This window comes from Scylla paramamosain, chromosome 21 (genome assembly GCF_035594125.1).
Source record: "Scylla paramamosain isolate STU-SP2022 chromosome 21, ASM3559412v1, whole genome shotgun sequence".
Taxonomy (NCBI): Eukaryota; Metazoa; Arthropoda; class Malacostraca; order Decapoda; family Portunidae; genus Scylla; species Scylla paramamosain.
Window position 1 is genome coordinate 12081019 of NC_087171.1, and position 19748 is coordinate 12100766.

General features: G+C 37.4%; 2 protein-coding genes across 2 annotated transcripts in view; one reads left to right on the top strand and one right to left on the bottom strand.

Moving 5' to 3' along the window:
- Positions 1 to 1634: 1634 nt before the first annotated feature.
- On the top strand, positions 1635 to 15323 carry LOC135111024 (uncharacterized). The gene is made up of 10 exons (XM_064023896.1): positions 1635 to 1652; positions 2709 to 2787; positions 3699 to 3812; positions 5207 to 5407; positions 5799 to 5983; positions 7826 to 7963; positions 9138 to 9250; positions 9963 to 10193; positions 12206 to 12328; positions 12712 to 15323. The coding sequence occupies exons 1-10, from the start codon at positions 1650 to 1652 to the stop codon at positions 12836 to 12838; spliced, it is 1314 nt and encodes a 437-aa protein (XP_063879966.1). The 5' UTR covers positions 1635 to 1649; the 3' UTR covers positions 12839 to 15323.
- Positions 14452 to 19748, bottom strand: part of LOC135111282 (uncharacterized) — a 5845-nt gene continuing 548 nt past the window's right edge. Inside the window, exons 1-7 of the mRNA XM_064024518.1 lie at positions 19340 to 19748; positions 19037 to 19134; positions 17612 to 17670; positions 16842 to 17057; positions 15872 to 16028; positions 15177 to 15287; positions 14452 to 14944 (exon numbers count right to left, since the gene is read on the bottom strand). The exon at positions 19340 to 19748 is cut by the window's right edge and continues 548 nt beyond it. Coding sequence (XP_063880588.1) covers positions 14506 to 14944; positions 15177 to 15287; positions 15872 to 16028; positions 16842 to 17057; positions 17612 to 17670; positions 19037 to 19134; positions 19340 to 19748 — 1489 coding nt within the window. The 3' untranslated portion in view covers positions 14452 to 14505. The remainder of the gene's footprint in view (positions 14945 to 15176; positions 15288 to 15871; positions 16029 to 16841; positions 17058 to 17611; positions 17671 to 19036; positions 19135 to 19339) is intronic.

Genomic DNA, 19748 nt, shown 5'->3' on the forward strand with positions numbered 1-19748 from the left:
GTACCCAGACCTCTAGGTCTCCCAAATCTCTAGAATCAGACATCTGGACTACAGGCTTTATGATGCCAGCATGTGGATCCACACACCAATGCCATTTAAATATATTCAAGCTGCCTTGCCCCACACACACACACACACACCAATATAACATTCACCAACTTACTCAACCACATCCACCCATCCACTCAACCATATCCATCTACTCACATCCATTCACCCACAGCCATAACCCCATCCTTCCATCCACTAACTCACACTCGCCTATCCACCCACCTCCATTAGCACACCCATCTAGCCACCCACTCAACCATATCCATCCACTGCACACTACCTACAGGCCTACACACCCATCCATCCACCCATCTCCTACCCACTAACTCACCCACTCACACTCACCCATCCATCATCCCACCTAAGCCCACCAAACCACCCACCTACCAACCAGTCCATCCTACCATCCAGTGCACATCAGCAGCTACAACCATCCACTAACTCATCCACTCATCCACACACTGTCCACTGACCCTCCATCAACCTACTCACTCATTCATATTCGTCCTCCCAACCACTTATCCATCCATCCATCCATTACTTGCCAACACCAAATCCACCATCCATTTTCATTCCCACACTTTATCACCCACGCCCTCCATTCATTCAGCTACCCAGCAATCCATCAACTCACCCATCTATCCACCCATCCGAATATCTATACACACATCAATTCACCCACCCACTCACCCATCAACTTATCCATCTACACAAAAATTCGCTCAACCACCCATTCACCCATATATCCAGCCACACATCTATCTAACATTTCCTCAGTGGGAAAGTCTATCATTAGCAGCGCAATGACAGGATCGACCCAGTCTCAGTAGCCACGCGGATTTACGACAGACGCCCAGTTTATGGTCAAATTGAGCCATCTTTTCCTCCTTATAACACGTTTCATAAGACTCGATAGGATCACTTCACGAATACGGTCCCAGGATTGGATAGATCGTTGGGTATACTAGGAAATAAAAAAAAATATATATATATATATATATATATATATATATATATATATATATATATATATATATATATATATATATATATATATATATATATATATATATATATATATATATATATATATATATATATATATATATATATATAAATAGTCATCGTGTGTGTGTGTGTGTGTGTGTGTGTGTGTGTTTTCACATACTTTGAATTAAGGACCATCCTGTGGTACGTTATTTCTCAGGTTTACGAGTGTCACAGGAAAATCCAAAGGTTCCAGAAGAATGTAGTACAGTAAAATCCCTCTCATCCGGCATTCGAGTATCTGGCAGCTTCAAGTATCCGGCACATTTTTTCCCGAGCCTTAAAATCAATAAAAAATCAATGTGTACTCATAAAATCAATTAAAATTCCCGCGCCAGGCATACTTTGTTCCCTCGCCACCAGAGCGCACTGCTTCGCGCCACCCGCGGCCCTCTGCACTGTGTTTACTCAGTGACTCAGTCCCGCGTGTGCATTGTTTATTGCCTGACGCTTTCATCATGCCTAAAGTTGTAGAAAAGAGGAAGCGTGTTGTGCTTGCACTTAAGCAGCTGATCAGATCAGCTGCTGATTAAGATCAGCTGATCTTTGTTATGGTAAGATGCGTGAGTGTAGGGTGGTGATTGTGGACATAATTTCACTTCTACTCAAGTATCCGGCAATATTCAAGTATCCGGCATGTCGGCGGTCCCGTTGATGCCGGATAAGAGGGATTTTACTGTATATCACGCTATAAGAAATGTACTTAAACGATAGTTATAGCAAACGAGTGTGAACTACTTATTTTTTCATACAGAGAGAGGCTCAGGTGAGGGTCTAAATGAGTAGTCAAAAGCATCAAGTTATATTATTATTATTATTATTATTATTATTATTATTATTATTATTATTATTATTATTATTATCATTATTATTATTATAAGGTTATCAGTCATGTACTTAGAATTATAGCAATAGTTCATAGAGATTAAGGTTGTTATTTTCATAATTTTGATGGAGAGAGAGAGAGAGAGAGAGAGAGAGAGAGAGAGAGACTACCTACCCAATACTTCATTAAACATCCATCACATAAGAACAGGTGTGAGGCTAATAACTTGTTGGTCAAATCAATTGACATCTGTGTGACAGGACTAATAAATCTCCTTGGGCCACCGCTTTTATAATCGCAGAGAATCAGACACTATGGCAGGTCATCTGTGTCCGCTTCTCCATTAAACCATTTTGACATATGGCCTCTTTCCCTCCCTTTAGGGATTTATAGAGTATTTGATGTTTCTGATACCTAATTTAGATCCTAACCTGATCTATATTTCAAGTGAGCTTCTCTATAGCGTGATATAATACATCCCTCTGCATCCTTCGGAGTTTCCTGCGGGATGCGACAATAGTAAACCTGAGAAATAAAGCACTATAGGATGGCCCTTAACTCAAAAGTAAGCTTCACATAATTTTGGCAGTTGTTACTTGGTGAATAATCAGTGGCAGTCTCTCTCTCTCTCTCTCTCTCTCTCTCTCTGTGTGTGTGTGTGTGTGTGTGTTGACAGACGGGGCACTGCGCATGCTCTCCAGTCCATGACGTTTCATGATGTGTGTGACGTTACGCTCGTTTCCGCCTATAATTAATAATATTTGTATTTCTGGCCAATGCCAAGGCAGCACGTCAGCACGGCAGCGGGAACCACTACGTAGTCCTCAATTTGAATCTGCATGGCTGCCACTGTGACGGGATAAGTATGAACACTATTACTGGAATTTTACTGCGAGACGATTCATCATACAATTTGTGTTCGTAACTTCGTACATTTTTTTTTTTTTTTTTACAGCAATCTGTGCAGTCTCGAGTGTGACAGGCCTTGTAAGTATTATTTGATAAGTTACAAATTGTGTCGATTACGCTAATGTCCTTAGGGATTATGGTACTTTGAGCTATGAGAGAGGCGTATATAGCGAATTTTTATTTATTTATTATTATTATTTTTTCTTAGATTTCCAAAAGTCATTAACTTTGTTCTATCAGATTACGTACTTACTGGTTTTATTTATGAATCGTTAGCAGTGAAAGTTTGTGGGCTCGAAACAGAGAACTCGAAGATGAAGGCTCGGAATAATAAATAAATAAATAAAATAAGTAAATAATAATAATAAATAAATAAATAAAACTTTTTGATGTACGCATTTGCAGGAATCGTTTCTAAGTCACACCCCTCTTTCCTTCTTTACATGATTCAGTGTTTCAGTTTCTTATTTTCCTGTAATCAGTCTTATATTCGTATTTATAGGTAAGTGGTTTTTCACCCACCCATCTATTAATGTAACCGATCGATTTTTTGCTGAATTTTAGCCATTTAGTGAGACTCTACAATATTTCATAACAAAGTAGTTTCATAGGAACATGTTAATTCAACTTGTGATATAAACATTTATACACCACCTCCCTTGAAGGAAGTTCACGTGTAGTGTCTCCAGACTCCTGGATGGACTACACAAAGCGCCGGGCTAGTTACACGATCTTGTCGGAAGTTCATGTGCACGCTCAAGGGATCTACACTTGTGCGCGCCCGACTACTTGCTGATTAGGCTCTGGTGCACCATCCACAGGCACCACCAGCGGGCAGATATAAGTAGCAGTGTGCTCTTTACAGCGGTTGTCATGGGGTATGAAGAGGAAACAGAGAAAAGGCCTCGGATGAAGAAGAGGAAGTATATAATAGAAGATGTGGTGATGAAGAAGAAGAAGAAAATTGAACCACTTTTGGGTGAGTATTCTCCATGTGTTAATTTGGCTCTCGCTATTCATCGTAAGTCTTGTATCGTTCTGACTCCAGGTGTTTGTTTTGCTGCCGTGTTTTATTCATGAGTCACATTGTTCAAACTCATATCCGTCCTTGTCAGGGGCTCAACAAATCCCAGACAGCATTGTAATAAATTTGCAATACATTATATGGGGTTCAAAATTATCAGGATGAAAGGATCTTGCCAATGAGATGGGTAAGAATGACGAGTTATTCAGGAAAAGTAGTCCGTGTAACATGCAAGCACAAAACTCACTTGTCATGTAGAAGGCTCGGTGACCTTGCTGAAAATGTATGTATGGTATTGTATAGTTATAATAGCACTCAAGAGTGTGGCAAAACTCAGCATTTCTAAGTCCAGTGAGCTTTGCACCAGTCAAGAGTAAACATTTAAATGAATTTCTATTGTTTATAACTGGGATTTGTGGGTAGTGGCATATTAGGATTTCATGGTATCTACGAGTATAGAGCTGGTCCTTTCTCCAATCATGCACTGTCATTCATGAATCCACCAGTTACGACTTTCCACAGTAGGTAGTTACACTTTTCATTTGTTTTTAGATATACATCAGGTTTTCTGATAGAGGCTTTCTGTCATTTAGTAATATGGCTAGCCAGTGGAGGGAGATGAAATAAAAAAATGCCAGTATTTGGCAGAAAAAAGTTACTATGTGGGATATTTAGCAACAGCAGTGTTTAAGATGAGACATGCAGACATAAAAAAGTTCCACATATTCATTAAGGAAGCTGCCCAACTCTACCTGCCTCCATCACCCTGAGAATCTCTGCACCACATTGGTAACTCATCAGTAGCTCACACTGGTAAGGCATAATGGTATCATTTTTGAGGTCCCTTGTTAGGTTAGCTTAATGTCCTAGTGAGGGGGTGTCCAGGTGGGCACAGCCCCCCCACCTTGGTTTGATTAGGGAAATATTCTCCTAAAGGTAGCTATCAAATACATAGAGCAAAATTTCCCATACCCCTTAAACATAGGGAAATTCGAAATATTTAGGAAAATTTCCTTAGATTTTTAATACCCATATTTCACTATTTTTCATTCACCCCAAAACCCCTGGTTCCTCACAGGCCGCCAAACTTGTTTGAGGGGTTAGTGGGGGTTGGGTGAGGAATGAGGGAGCGGATTTCTTATCAAGAAATACCAAATTACAGCCGAGACAGATTTACTTATTGATAAATATCCAGTACAGTTTAAAATTATGTAGTGTATGTTCTTTGCCAGGCTTTGAATAATGCTAATTAAAAAACCATGACACCATGTGATGCACCTTAAATGAAAACAGTAAGCTGGTAAGAAAGGTGCATAGAAATACAGTGGCAAATCTCTTATTCTTTCCAGTGAACTTTGCTAATGGACAACCATTGGAAGGCTCAGAGTTGATAGGAACACTGCATCGTAGAACAGACAAGCAGGAGCCACACTCTGTCCACAACATGCTGACCATCAAGACACCCTTCTTGAACTATGCTGGGGGTCAGACTGTTGCACAGATGTCAGGTGGAGTGACCACATTCCTGGGAATACTGGACCCTGACACAGGTGGGCAGGTGGAGGCTTTAATATGTGCTATCTCATGCATAGTACTTTGGATTTTGATTTGTGTAGGTATTTCTTATTAATGAGATTGCAGAATCTATCTTATTAGATTGTAACACTTGACTATTTGTTAGTGTGAGGTTTGATTTAAGCTTAACCCAGAAGAAATTGAGTTTATTTAAATGTTTTATAAATGTGAATAGTGTGTTTGTGGCCTCATATCATTGTTGCTTTGATGAATCATAGATGAACATTTATTGCTGTACATGTCATCTCATCTTCATTGCTAATAGACAGTAAAGAAGAGACTATTTTTTCCTCAGTTTGTGCAAAAATCCACACAACTATTTTTCCTACTGGAAGGATGTGATTTAAATTTTGCATAATTTCTCAGGCAGGATGCGCTTAATGGAGACAAGCCAATACACAGTTCAGCCACTTGTTAAGGACACCACACCTAGCAAAACTATCAAGGCAGTCTTAGATGCCAGCACCTATGATGAGAAGCAGGAAGCTACTGCTGCCGCCTTTGGAAGCAAAAAGGCAAAACAGGCAGTGAACAGGAAGCGGCAGAATAAGGTAGTATTTTCCATTCAAGTTATAGATTGTGTATTTAGTAGTATCGTTCTATATCACTAATTTTCATGTTTACCAGAAATACTTCCATTGATTCTTAATTTTGCATGATTTGTGAAAGGCACCCATAAACTGAAATTCTATGGACATTTCTTTGTGAAGCTGATTTTACAATCATTATGTTTTATATGTAAATATTTAAGATTTCCTTTTTTATGGAAAGTAGCATGAGGGATGATTGACATGCATATGGCTCTAAGATACAGTCCAGGAATGGTATTGGGGTCTGCCTTTGTATCAACTCCCATTTGCTGGTGTTTGGCGTCTGCCTCTTATAGGCTGTTATTTACCCTATTTATCTATTTTTATAATTTTCACTTCAGTTTTTTATGCTATATTGTTTTTCTTTTCTTTGTCTAATATTTTAGTTTGTAATGTTTATTTCTGTAAAGTTATCTAACTTTTCTCATACATCTTCAGTATCTTTTTCCATCCTGTTTTACTTCTTTCAAGTTCTTAAGAGCATTTATCTGACAAGATGATTTTTTATTGGTTTTTATTTGATGGTATACAAAAAAAAAAAATGTATTTTCAAATCTGTTTCACTCCTTTATATGTTGGATGTTAGGACTCAAAATGTATAATCTGTATTCTGAGTACTTATTTCTTTGTAATTAATTAATCTGTTCTCACTGTATTCTTAAATGATACTGTAGCCCAGGTCCCTTCCAGAAACAACAGTGCTATATATCAGCTACAGGGTCTTCTCTAATTATTTTTTTCTCATTAAATTCAGTGATATGTATCTTTTATTTCTTGTTATGACATGAAAATATGCAGGTCAATTTGCTACTTCAATATTTCCAGCTGTTTCTAGATGTTCAGTTTTATTACATTATAATTTTTCTTTCATCAACCATCACTCCATAATTTTCTGCTACCTCTGGTATATAAATTGACACACATTGCTCTTCATGAAGGCAAGGCATTTGTCCCAAGAATCAACCATGAGTGTAAGAGTTTTCCCTAAATCCATCAAATCATTGGAAGATGAATGATGAAATACAAACTGCTAACCAACCCTTGCCTCACCACCACCACCACCACCACCACCACCACCACCACCACCACTGCCACCACTGATGAAGCAGGCTGTCCATGGTGTAACATTTGCTTGACAGTCACTGAACATTTAACAAAGTACTCCCTTTTTTATCATACTAGGTATTAAGCATAAAGTTTCATTGATTATCTTTGAAGTATGTATTATGCTAAATTGGAGACAGTTTTTTTTATGATGATTTTTGTGGTGTTCCTAATCTTTCTATTTATCTTATTTTCTTCGTGACTTATTTTATTATTTATCATTTATTTTAATTTTTTATCTTTTATTCTATTTCATATTATTTACTTAATTGTGTTTCACTTATTTATTTATTTTCATTTACTTAATTATTTATTATTATTATTATTATTATTATTATTATTATTATTATTATTATTATTATTATTATTATTATTATTATTATTATTTCTCTCTCTCTCTCTCTCTCTCTCTCTCTCTCTCTCTCTCTCTCTCTCTCTCTCTCTCTCTCTCTCTCTCTCTCTCTCTCTCTCTCTCTCTCTCTCTCTCTCTCTCTCTCTCTCTCTCTCAAAGTCTAAGTTCTCGATGTTTTTACTGGAAGTTAAATTTAGAGTAGAAGCTGCCTCAGTCTGAAGGGAAAAGCTTGTAACATGCAACTCTTTATTACATCATAGTAATGAATTGAAAATTACCCATTTAATGCAAGAAAAGCCTCAGCCTGCTCAAGCTGACCACTAATAGTCAGTTCTCTGCTAATCAAGGTGGAAGCAGAGACCATGTCAGGAGCTATAGACCAGGCAGCATCAACAGCAGCTGACCATATCTTGAATGTAGAAGATTACATGGAGCAGCAGGAAGAGACATCTCTGCTGACCATTCTTCCTCCCTGCAACAGGAAGGTAAGTGAGGGCAGCAAACTTTACTTTGCTGTGTCATGCTGCTATGCTATTCATGTAACATTCAAATTTTATCCTTTAAAATTGGTTTATACATATGCAGTGGAACCTCGGGTTTCGAACTTAATTAATTCCTGGATGCTGTTTGAAATTTGAAATGTTCAAAAACTGAAACAATTTTTTTTCCATAGGAATCAGTGTAAAATAGATTAATCCATTCTCAGATGCTCATCCACCATGTCTTAGTGGGTAATGACTGATGCTCCCACTGGTAAGATGGCCTCTCCACAACATCTCCAGTTAAGAAATTTTTTATCCAGGAAGGCTGTATTAAATGAACTTAATGACACATAATTCATCAAAAGGTATTGTTTAGACCATGCAAGCATTCTCTTTGTCACCAGTCAAGTGAGGGAAGCCTCACACACACAGAGAAAAGCAACCCACTCAGTGCCAGAATGAAGATAATCATAGCACTTAGACATCTTGCTGCTGGGAAATACTACTGGGAAAATGCAGTTGTGCAGTAGTGATGGCATTGTGGGTCATAGAGCCACCGTATGCTCGGGATTACTCCTGAACACCAAATCTTGTTTGTTTACATCAAGGTTCTTCAACTGGATCACATTTAACTTATTTCAAAGATTGAAATGCTGTCTTACCCTCTGTGTCTCTCCTCCAAATATATAAAAATGAAGGAAATATTTACAGAAATTATAAATTAGTAATAAATGGCAGCTTTTGCTATGTCTTGTAGTATTTGAAATCAAGTAACTTTGAAAACTAAATTATGGTACAGTAACCGAAGCAATTATGAGTTAAAATTTTTGTTCGAAAACTGAGTTGTTTGAAAAGGGAGACATTCAGTAACCGAGGTTCCACTGTATGTTTATTTATTTATTTGTCGGTTTACTTATTAATTTGTATTTTGTGAGTCGTGTTAAGGTTAAAATTTTCAGGAAGTCGTTGCACAGATAACTTTGAAGGGTTGTAATGAATGCTATCAGATTATGAGCCAAGATTAAAAGGCCAGACTTTTTTGTCATTTCATAAGGTTGCAAACAAGTGCCTCTAGTTCATATTTGTTGGCTATTAGGGCAGAGGGTGAATTAGGTGAAGTTTCTTCATACATGAATCAAAGTATGAGGCAAGTGATAAACTTTCACTCCCTTCCCAGGCCAACAAAATTGAGGATGTGTATCAGTTGGAGAACTTGGCCCCAGATGACTTCCTGGCTCAGCTGCAGGAGTCTGCTGAGACACTCTTGTGTGGCCAGGACCTTGGACCCAAGTAAGTGGTAGTGCAGGTTGCAAGATGGCAATAACTGACACCTCATTCTCCATCCTGCTGGAGTTGCTATCCTTTCTAAATGTTACAACAGAAAGCCCCCCATCTCTACTTTCCATGTACAGTATCCCTTGGTATTATATAATGGACCTTAATATACCAGATATCAGGTATAAAGGATGACCAGATCCATACTAGATATCCATCAGATACACAAATTAGTATCTGATTTACCTGACAAATCTGGTGAGCTGGTGAGCCAGCTGCCTGTCTGGCTGCAGGCAATGTGTGACTGCTTGCTTGGGATTTTGTGTTGCCCAATCTTCATATTATCTATATTAAAATTGCATACAGTTGAATTCCTAAAGTGTTGTGTTTCTGCATCCATCAACTATATCAGATAATCATGTGTAGTTGATAACCTTCTCCCCAAATTACCCATAATATCAATCGGGTACTGTACTGTAGATCATCTTGCTTTCTTTAGTCTTCTCATTCCACTTAGTCATCTTCCTCACATTCTTTTAGATATATTTCTGTTTCTTAGAAGATCCCAAGTTTCTATTCTCATCTACCTAATCCTAACTAATCTACCCAACCCTGACTAATCTACCTGTCTTGAACTTGATTCATTATCTTCATTGTTATATTGAAAAGTTAGTCATGTAAATATAAGTACATAAGGTAAATTCTTCATTTCTTCCATCACCAACAGGAACAGCCTTCTTTTCCGGGAGATGATGGAAAATGCGCGACACCAGGGGAAGTATAAAAATCAGCTGCGGCTAGCATGTTTGGCACTTCTTGTGAAGCACCTTCTTGCCTTTATTGACTTAAAAGATCCAATGCTAAAGGACTTCATGAAGGGAAGAATTATGGAAGATTCCTGCAAAGGAGTTATTAGCTGGATCATGCAAGAGTATACAGTGAAACAAGGAAACTTTATGTAAGTATTTGTATGTCTCCCTGTTTGTGTGCAAGATTTGACATAAGTACCTATTAGATTTCTTTCATCAATGATCCTTCCACTTTTATCATGCAAAGTTCTCTCTCCTATGTTATCCTGCCTTCCTGGTTGTACAGGATTGCCCATTCAGCCTGAAGACATTCTACACCTGGCACTCATTTATCATAAGAGCATCTGTCTCATGACTGTTGTGCCCTGTTCCATATCCAGCTTACTGATCCATGTGTCAGGATTGTAGAAGAGTAATTTTCCTTAACCTTTTCACATCCACAGACACATTTCTTACTTACATGACTCCTGCACACCTACCTTTCTCACCTCATATTTCTCCATCCATCTCACCATGTTTATACAGGGTAGGGCAGAGCAACTTGCTTATTTAGAAATTCAATTAAAACAAAAGTAATGCAGATATATATTTAATTCTTTGAACAGCATCAAGTACAACATTTAAATTTTACATTTTCTGAGTTTTAAAGATGATACCAGGCAGGTGATGTCCATTATTCTTAATACACTGTGTTAATTGAACTCGGAAGATTTGTTCAACTCTTCCCAGCATATCGACATAATGACATAACGGTCAGAAGTCACCAAAACTGCCCATTCGTTTTCTTCAAAAAACCATAGACCAGTTATTCCAACTCGCGATGGTGCACACCAAACAGATGGATGTGGGAGATGTATGGTTCCAGCAGGACAGTGCCACAGCACACACAGTGCATATGTCAATGACTGTTTTGCGGCAACACTTTCCAGGATGCCTTATCTTCTTGAGGGGTGATCTGCAGTGGCCAGCACGGTCACCTGATTTAGCACCCTGCGACTATTTTTCATAGAGCTATCTAAAATCACTTGTTTACAATGATCGTCCTAGTACCCTTGCTCACCTGAAGAACAACATTCATCAAGCTGTCACCAACATACCTGTCGATATGCTGGAAAGAGTTGAACGAAACTTCCGAGTTCAATTAAAGCAGTGTATTGAGAGTAATGGATGCCATCTGCTTGATATCATCTTTAAAACTCAGAAAACATAAAATTTAAATGTTGTACTTGATGCTGTTCAAAGAATTAAGTATATATCTGCATTACTTTTGTTTTAATTGAATTTCTAAATTAGCAAGTTGCTCTGCCCTACCCTGTATAATACTGTCCTTCACTCTCTTTTCTCATATAACTACTTAACATCTTTCTACAGCTGACACACTCACTCTGTAAGGTAGCTTAAAATCACACCTGTACTTCATTCCCCTTAAAAACCAACATCTTACTTTTCCTGTCATTCACCATTCAAAATTACTCAGGCTTGACAGTATAGTATACTAGATCCTGAACAGCAAACAACTTTCTCACTTAAATGAATCCTGGCAGTGTATCCATGAATCTTACCTCAGAGTTCAATTTTCATTGTATGAAAGTTGCAACATAGGCACCTGTGCTTGAACTAGCATGAAGGGAGTGTTTTATTGGAGAAGATGAGGCTTTTCTGCCATTGCCATTTCTTTTTAGGATACACAGAGGGATCAAAATATTAGAAGGTAATAGATGAAAAATAATTGTGAATCCTAGGAAAGAAAATCATATGTATCAATATTTCACTCAACCTGGATAGAACATAAAGTAGAAACCCTTTTTAATTTCTTCATTGTATAAGATTGTCTTATTCCACTTTATTCTTGGATGTCACTCCATGAACTGGAAAAGTTTATTGCATAAGAAATGTTGCAAATTGCACCACAAAATGGCAAGGTAGGTTTGTTTGTTTGTATCAGTTATTTCATCAGGTGTGGGCTTATTTGGATTTAGATTACATTCATGTATTGATTCTGATGTAATACCCATAGTCTGTGTGTGTTCCATTGTACTGCTACAGTGTTCTGTTCATTTTATTATAAATACAAGTATTATGTGTTCAGATATGACACGACTGAAATATTTTCTTCAAGCAAAATTGACCTTTAGATACTTATCCCCTTTTTCTCTCACAGATCAAAAACAAAGAGGGATGAGGACAGAGCACTGTGTCTCAGCCTTATTCTGGCCTTCATATCCAGCAGGTATGAGCTTTCAGTCAGCACTCTCCTCCAGTCTGTTCCCGTCAATAGAGACCGGTAAGTAACTACTACCCATACCTGCTCTAATTGAACAAGCCCTTATTGTTAATCTAAACATAATATTCAGTATAAAGACCACTTCATGCTTTAAAATGTATCTTCATGTAATGTTTACTTGAAGTAATGAGTTGTTCTGCATATTGATATGAGACGAAGCCATAACTTCACTGATGGTGATGGATGTATCACATTAGATGTCATGAATATGATATGTTAAGGCATGAAAATTTTATATATATATATATATATATATATATATATATATATATATATATATATATATATATATATATATATATATATATATATATATATATATATATATATATATATAATTTATTTTTACATTATTTATTTATTTATTTTATTTTTTTTTTCAGACTTAATTTGCTCATGAGGGTCATTGGTGCAACTTACTCTTCTGCTACCCACTCATTTGTACTCAAATTCCCCTTGGCTAAATATTCTCAATCCCTCAAAAAGTCAAAGCGGCAAAAGAAAAGATAGTTCTCTTCTTGTGGTTGGGTGGCTTTCAAACATTGCTGTCAGCCACCCAAATTATTTTGCCCTTGGAATAGGATCTTCCTCCAGCCAAATATTATACTGTCCTTAGAATAAGAGAAGAGAACTATAAAGGTTAAATTTTGAATGAGAGTGTTCTTATAATGTATGTAATATGCTGCCTGTGTTAATGAAGAAAGATATTTTAATGCTGGATTTACTTATTCATTTATTTTGATGCTTTTTCTCATCTATCTTTATCTGATGTCTTTTACCTCTGGTGAAAGGTAAACTAGTATTCTCTTCCTCTTGTGGACCTGTAAATGATGGAGAAGCTATCTAAGGAAATGTGGCTGTGCTGGTGCTTTGATCATAAAAGCAAACATCATGTTTCCTCTCAGGAGAAAACATATTTGGTTGCTTGTTCTTGCATTTACAGTTATTATTTTAAATCCAGTATTTTCAGTCTTCTGATGCACATGAACTAAAGTTGGTCCTAAAATGGTTGAAGTGTGTAAGGTGTGACTTGTCTGACTGTTGTCCTGGTAGTCTGGCAGTTTGTAATTTAGGAGAATCTCTCAGCCAGCCAGGGAAGGTCTTCCTTTTCCTCTCTTTAATGAACAACATGGGGTGTGGATGAGCTCTGGGAAGTCTCCAACCTCTTGGCTCCCATCCCAGGTCTGATTTTTCAGCCAATAATGAAAGAGGGTTCACTCTTCAATAGGATCTACTCATTAGCTGATTCAGTATTATTTGATGTGGGTTCAAGTCGTGGTGGTGGAGACTTGAAATCTAATGCACTCTTGAATATACCAGGAATTATCTTAGTCTTAAAATATCCTCAATTTATTCATGTCTGTATAGCAGTGCAGCTAATATAAAAATTAAAGGATGAGTAATTTCATTTGTAGCTCATGAGATTGAGTAATAAATTAAACAAGACAAAAAAAAATGTGTGATTGTGAACTATACTGATGACTGAATGTCATTTGAATTTAGAGAATTCTAAAAGATTTACCAAAATTTCTATAATCATTTTAATTCATATTTCAGCTAAATTAATGTTTCCTTTGCTTCCATGATATGATTGATACAATCTGAAGTGTCATTAATTTTTGCTATCTTTGCATGCAAATATCATTGTAGAGTGATGAATTTGTGCTGTTAGTCTCATTCCTGCTTTGAATTAATTATAAGTAATAGTCATCTCTCATCTTTATAGTGATGCACTCGCACTGGCATCCTCAAGGTATTAATTTTATACATGCACACATTCACAAGTATTCCCTCACATTTTAAACCTACAGATCTCAATGGGAGGAAGGACTAACCCTCACTGCACTGATGCTGTACTGAGGCCATTTTTGTAACATTACTTGAGATGCAAATTGACAAAATCAAATACTGTAATATGTTATTCCTCAGGTTCATTCTTTTTAAGAAGCCTGTTGGTTGAGAACATGTTTGTCCCTGACAGAGGTTATGGAGACATTACAGAAGGTGGAGGATGTTTTTTCTTAATCTGTGTAAAAGGAGCCAGTTATTAGTTTCTGAAAGAGCTAGATAGGTCATTGATTTTATAAAGCTTTATATAGAAAGGGAACTAAGTAAGACTAAGATTATTTTTGGGGAGTATATATGGTAGAAATGACTCTACCACGACCAAAAATATATTAATAGCTTGTGACAACATTGAAAAAGTGATACACTTCATCTGAATCATACACAGCAACTTTAGTGTTGCAGATTTTGCACATGACAGGGTGATATAAATCTTTTCCCAAACTAAGAGCACTACTGTCTGTGTTTGGGGTTGATGGATCACTAGGGGAGTGAGAGTTGCTTGCTGTAGGGTTAATGGATTGGTTGGCAGAAGGATTCTCTTCAGCTTCAACACTAGATCCAACTGTGCTGGCTGCTACTGCTGCTGTCTCCCTCTGTTCACCTTTTGTCTCCAACTCCACACCTTGCTTTTTGTTCTTTCGGGCCTTCTTGTTTTTGAAGAAGTCTTGCTTTTTCTGATCCTTCCTTGGGTAGCTAAGCCGCTCCGTCACATTCACAACACAGTTGAAGACAAACATTGCTCGATACTGATTGTGATAGATCTCATGCCTAAGAAACAAGACAAAAATAAATAAATAAATAAAACAATGAGAAGTGTAGTACCAATTTAGTTTATTCAGAGATAAAAATATGTATAATTCCATTCTTTTAGTATTTTAGTATTTTCTGCCAATCCCAGGTTTGATGAGGGAATAGTTCAGTGAAAAATGTATACCATAATACATAAAAGTGAACACAAATCAAACTTTGATTTCTGTTGGGTATTTTAGAAGTGACTCACCTTTGACAGTCCATACAAAGTGTTGTGAGGCAGGCAGGACAGTTGAGGACAGCATCACTTGGTGGGAGTTGGATTGTATTGTTGTTCTCTACACCCAGTGTGCGGCCAGGTCTGAGGGTTGAAATACAAAAGCATGCAAATAATAAATGTGTGTATCTTTTTCTCTTCCTAGCAAATTCTCTGCAAGAATGATGTTATGACTAGAGAACTATGGTCAATGCTTGTTTCAGGTGATGATAGGCAGCAATGGCATCTCATCTTTTTTCGGGGAGTTTACTGTTAAGCTCAGCAACTGATAAGCCCACAGATCACTCAGACTGTCTAGGATGAAATAACAGACTTGAATAGTCAAGATGATTATGATCCCAGTGTGATGCTTCGCTGTCAATGGTCATAGTAACTGTGAATTCCCATAACTAGCTTGTACTGTTAACAGTGTACCAGACTTTGGATTACAGCTAAAAATTCTTTATAAAACCCCAGCAATGAATGATAAATCTTGAAGCTTGTATTTTTGTTAGCTTGTAACTTATAAAACTAGTTAAGTGAGATTTCTCTTTCTCAGTTTTCTGCCCATAGGCCACTTAATGTCATGTTGCTTTTATAAAAAAAATAAAAAAATGTGTTGGATCATGATACTGCTACATTTGTGACTCCAGGAAATTTACCACTTAGGACAAAAATTTATTCCATACCTTCTCCCTCTGGGTTGGTAGGACCTTCTCTTCTGGTTGACCCATTCTTGATCGCGGTCATCCATTGTGGGATCATAGAAGAGCTCGTCATTGGACAACACTTTGTGGCGGCGGGGTTGCCTCTGCTTTCCTTTTAGAGCCTGATCTGGTGTGGTTTCTGTTGAGCAAATGTGGAAAATTTTCAGCTACCAGCATGAATGACAGGCATGTTTACTGTATATTCATTTTCAATTTATGAGGGTGATGTCTACAACTTCACTCACAAAATAAATTATTTAATGGAATATTTAGATGGGTAGAGCAGTTGTGATTAATAGAATAATCTTTCAGCTGACCAATCAAAAGTTAGATCTAAAGCCACAAAACAGCATTTACTTAATTTTTTTTTATATTTTACTTTCTTTAATGGTTGAAAAATTTTCTCAACGCAACATTTCATTTTAAGGTGAACCCAACTTTCAATTATATTTCTGGGATGGCTTTTTTGTGCCAAATAGGCATCCTATTGTATATACAATACCTATATCTGATATAATTTTCTTAAGATGTTATACTTATTTCAAGAATGCCACACAAGTTTATAAAAGAGATAAGTATTATTTTTTACTGCTTTTTATTTCTTTGATATGAAGCTGCATTACTAGTTATCTTATTTTATGTATTTCCTAGATTCCACTAACTATGAGTATGATGAAAATCAGTTGTGTTAAAAATGGATTTTTTTCCTTATAATCAGCACCTTCACATATATAAATCAACAGTTCTTGCATTTTGCATTACAATGGGACCAAGTGTGATTTCAGAGTAAAACATCTAAAATTTCTCCTTGAATATCACAGTGCAATTTACAATTATTTAATGACTCGTACAGTTATGTAGCATTCTCTCTCTCTCTCTCTCTCTCTCTCTCTCTCTCTCTCTCTCTCTCTCTCTCTCTCTCTCTCTCTCTCTCTCTCTCTCTCTCTCTCACCTTCAGGGTCTGAATCATCAGAATCAAAGTAGACATCATCATAAAATTCTGGTGTTTTTTTGGCATTATCATCAGTTGACTTTGAGGCAGCACTGCTTCCTGGCACACCAAGGGAGGAAGTCAGGTACTGCATGGTCTGGGAGAGCTCCGAGGCCATTTCCTTCTCAAAGTCGTCCTCCTCATCTTGTTTGCGCTTGCTATTAAACACACTTCCTCCTGTAATACAAATTGCTCAACTCCGGGCCAAAAGAGTTATCCTCTCTCTCTCTCTCTCTCTCTCTCTCTCTCTCTCTCTCTCTCTCTCTCTCTCTCTCTCTCTCTCTCTCTCTCTCTCTCTCTCTCTCTCTCTCTCACACACACACACACATTCCCAAAAAGAAACTAAAAATACTCAAGAAGAGTTTAATGCAAAGAAATTGCATAGTAGTGAACAATAAAGTGAAAATACAGAATAGGTAGAGAAAATCATTATGGCATAAGATATAAAGATTCAAAAGTAACTATAATATATAAAAAGACATACCATCAAGAGAAGCACATAATAAGAGTGCTGTTGGAACATAATATAAAATGGTGACCAATGCCGTATAAAAGTGTTATTCTCTCACATGAAGGAATATTTAATGAACTTTAAGTATCCATAAAAAGGTCAAGCACAGTAGTCAAAGGCATTATCTGGTATGGAAAGGTGAGCAACTACATATTATGATGCATATTAAATATGGATAATGTCTCCTTATTCTATTAATCTTAAAGTATTTTAAACGTACCTTTCTGGTGTGCCTTATATGCAAGAATGGAGCAAAGATCATCCTCCTCCTCATCAGAACTATTCAAGACAGAAATAGTTATAAATGCAACCTTTGCAAATTAACTCATACATAATATTTTTTTCCTAAACAGACTTTGCAAGTCATGACAATAAAAATATGCAAACACTGACATGGAGCAAATAAATATGATAGCAGGAAACTGGATCATAAAAAAAAAAAAAAAAAAAAAAGACGTAAGAGCAATGTTCCTCTGAAAGATGGCCCAAAATATGTGAATCTAATTTTTAAGGTTTAATGCATCAACAAAGTGATGAAGATGAAGCACACAATATATAACCATGTACAGTATTAGCTCCTGGAGAGAAAAGTTTGTAGAACCTATTTTTTAAAAACAACTATGATGGTAATAATGTCATTACTATGAAACACCTCTACAGGTGGCCATTCTGAATTCACGTATTTTCCTTGTCAAAATAATACCAGGGACATTTACTCTACTGCAGCTCAAAAACAGATCTTTGAAGGGATCAGTAGCTCTGTTAGAATCTGTAAGCCATAATATGTGGTGACCAGCAGCAGGTTGACCAGTAAATTACAAAGGCTCCAGCAGATGTCACTTCTGGCAGATCATGGCAATAACCTAACCCTACAGATTTCGAGAAATTGACTGTTTATTTTTGGACGGTAAATTTATAGTTTAAGCCAATGTCCCCAATCTCTACCCACGGCCCCCCAATCCCTCAAGCAAGCTTGGGGGCCTGTGGGGAACCTAACCTAACCTAACCTGCCTGCGCAGCTTATGGGTACTTATAGAGACTTCCTATTGGTGCAACTCGTGGTGTTAAGTGGTGGTAGCACGTGATTGGCCCGAGGAATTATAGACACAGTGATCCTATCCAGCAGCTACCGACAATTCAAAGCATTAAACAACTGAAGTTCAGGCAACAATACACCATTTATGTTTACCTGTGGACTTAGAAAAAGTTGAGAGCGCTGTGCATTCCCAGGCCTATTGTGGCGTTATTATTAATTTCCAACAAGTAGTGTAATCATTAGAAATGATGTGAATAGTGAGAAGAACAAAATGAGGTAGGTTATTACCACGTAGTGTGTAATGGCTTAAACTATAATAAAACCTTTTAGACAAACATACCATGCTTTTTTTTTTTATCGTGATCTACAAAGTGAAGTGATTGTCAGTGAAATTAATCAACTGAATTGAAACATCCTAACCGAGCTCTCAGATTAAAGTGCCAAATATATTCTTACCTGTTATTTCAGTATTGTCACAGCTCTATCATAACGACCCCCTCTCCTCTTAAACCCCATCCTAAGTGTACATGTCACCAACACTCCAGCTGAGAATCCCTAAACACCAAGAAAAAGCAGTCTAAATAATTACTGGAGGGTATCATCTCTCACCTGATATACTTTGAGCTGCATATGATGTCCTCGTCGTCGCTCCAGTCGAAGTAAGACTCATCCACGTCTTCCATCTTCCACTGCACGTTAGATTCGGGCTTTCAGACTTAAAATTTTCTTTGTGTTTTCTGCTGTTATCAATCGTTCCTCAGATGACAACAATTATCTTGATCTTGGTCTTGATCTTGATCTTGATGGTACAGGTGGCACAGGATCACTCCTGAGCCAGGCCTTTGGATCGGCAACTCCTGTAGAAAGGGGGAAAAAAAAAAGGAGAAACGAACAGCATCCTCTATCCTAATTGTTCATACACCTGGCACGCCACATTCTCTCCAGAAACTCTTTCACCGCCTCAATCATCCTTTCATTGGCCTCTCTACCCAGTCCCAGCAACAACACCATCCATTCCTTTCCTGTCTTCTCCACTCTTTCATTCCTATCATGCCCTAACTCAGTCAGTATCACTTGCATCATCTCATTTCTGTCTCTGGCATACTGCACACACTCCAGCACCACATGTTCCACCGTCTCATCCTCTCCCATGTCACACATCTGGCACACTTTGCTGCGGGACTCAGACCACCTGTAACTCCTTGCATTCACATCCATACACTGTGCCCTCGCTCGGAAGAGAAGATCACCGCCCAGGCTTCCATCATACCACCTTTCATACCTCGGGGCCTCTTTCTCCTTGTACCATTCCAGGGTCTTC

Coding starts and splice junctions, on each gene's coding strand:
- LOC135111024 (XM_064023896.1), top strand. Junction 2,788..3,698: donor CTGCCACTGTGACGGGATAA/GTATGAACACTA, acceptor TGCTCTTTACAG/CGGTTGTCATGGGGTATGAA. Junction 5,408..5,798: donor AATACTGGACCCTGACACAG/GTGGGCAGGTGG, acceptor ATAATTTCTCAG/GCAGGATGCGCTTAATGGAG.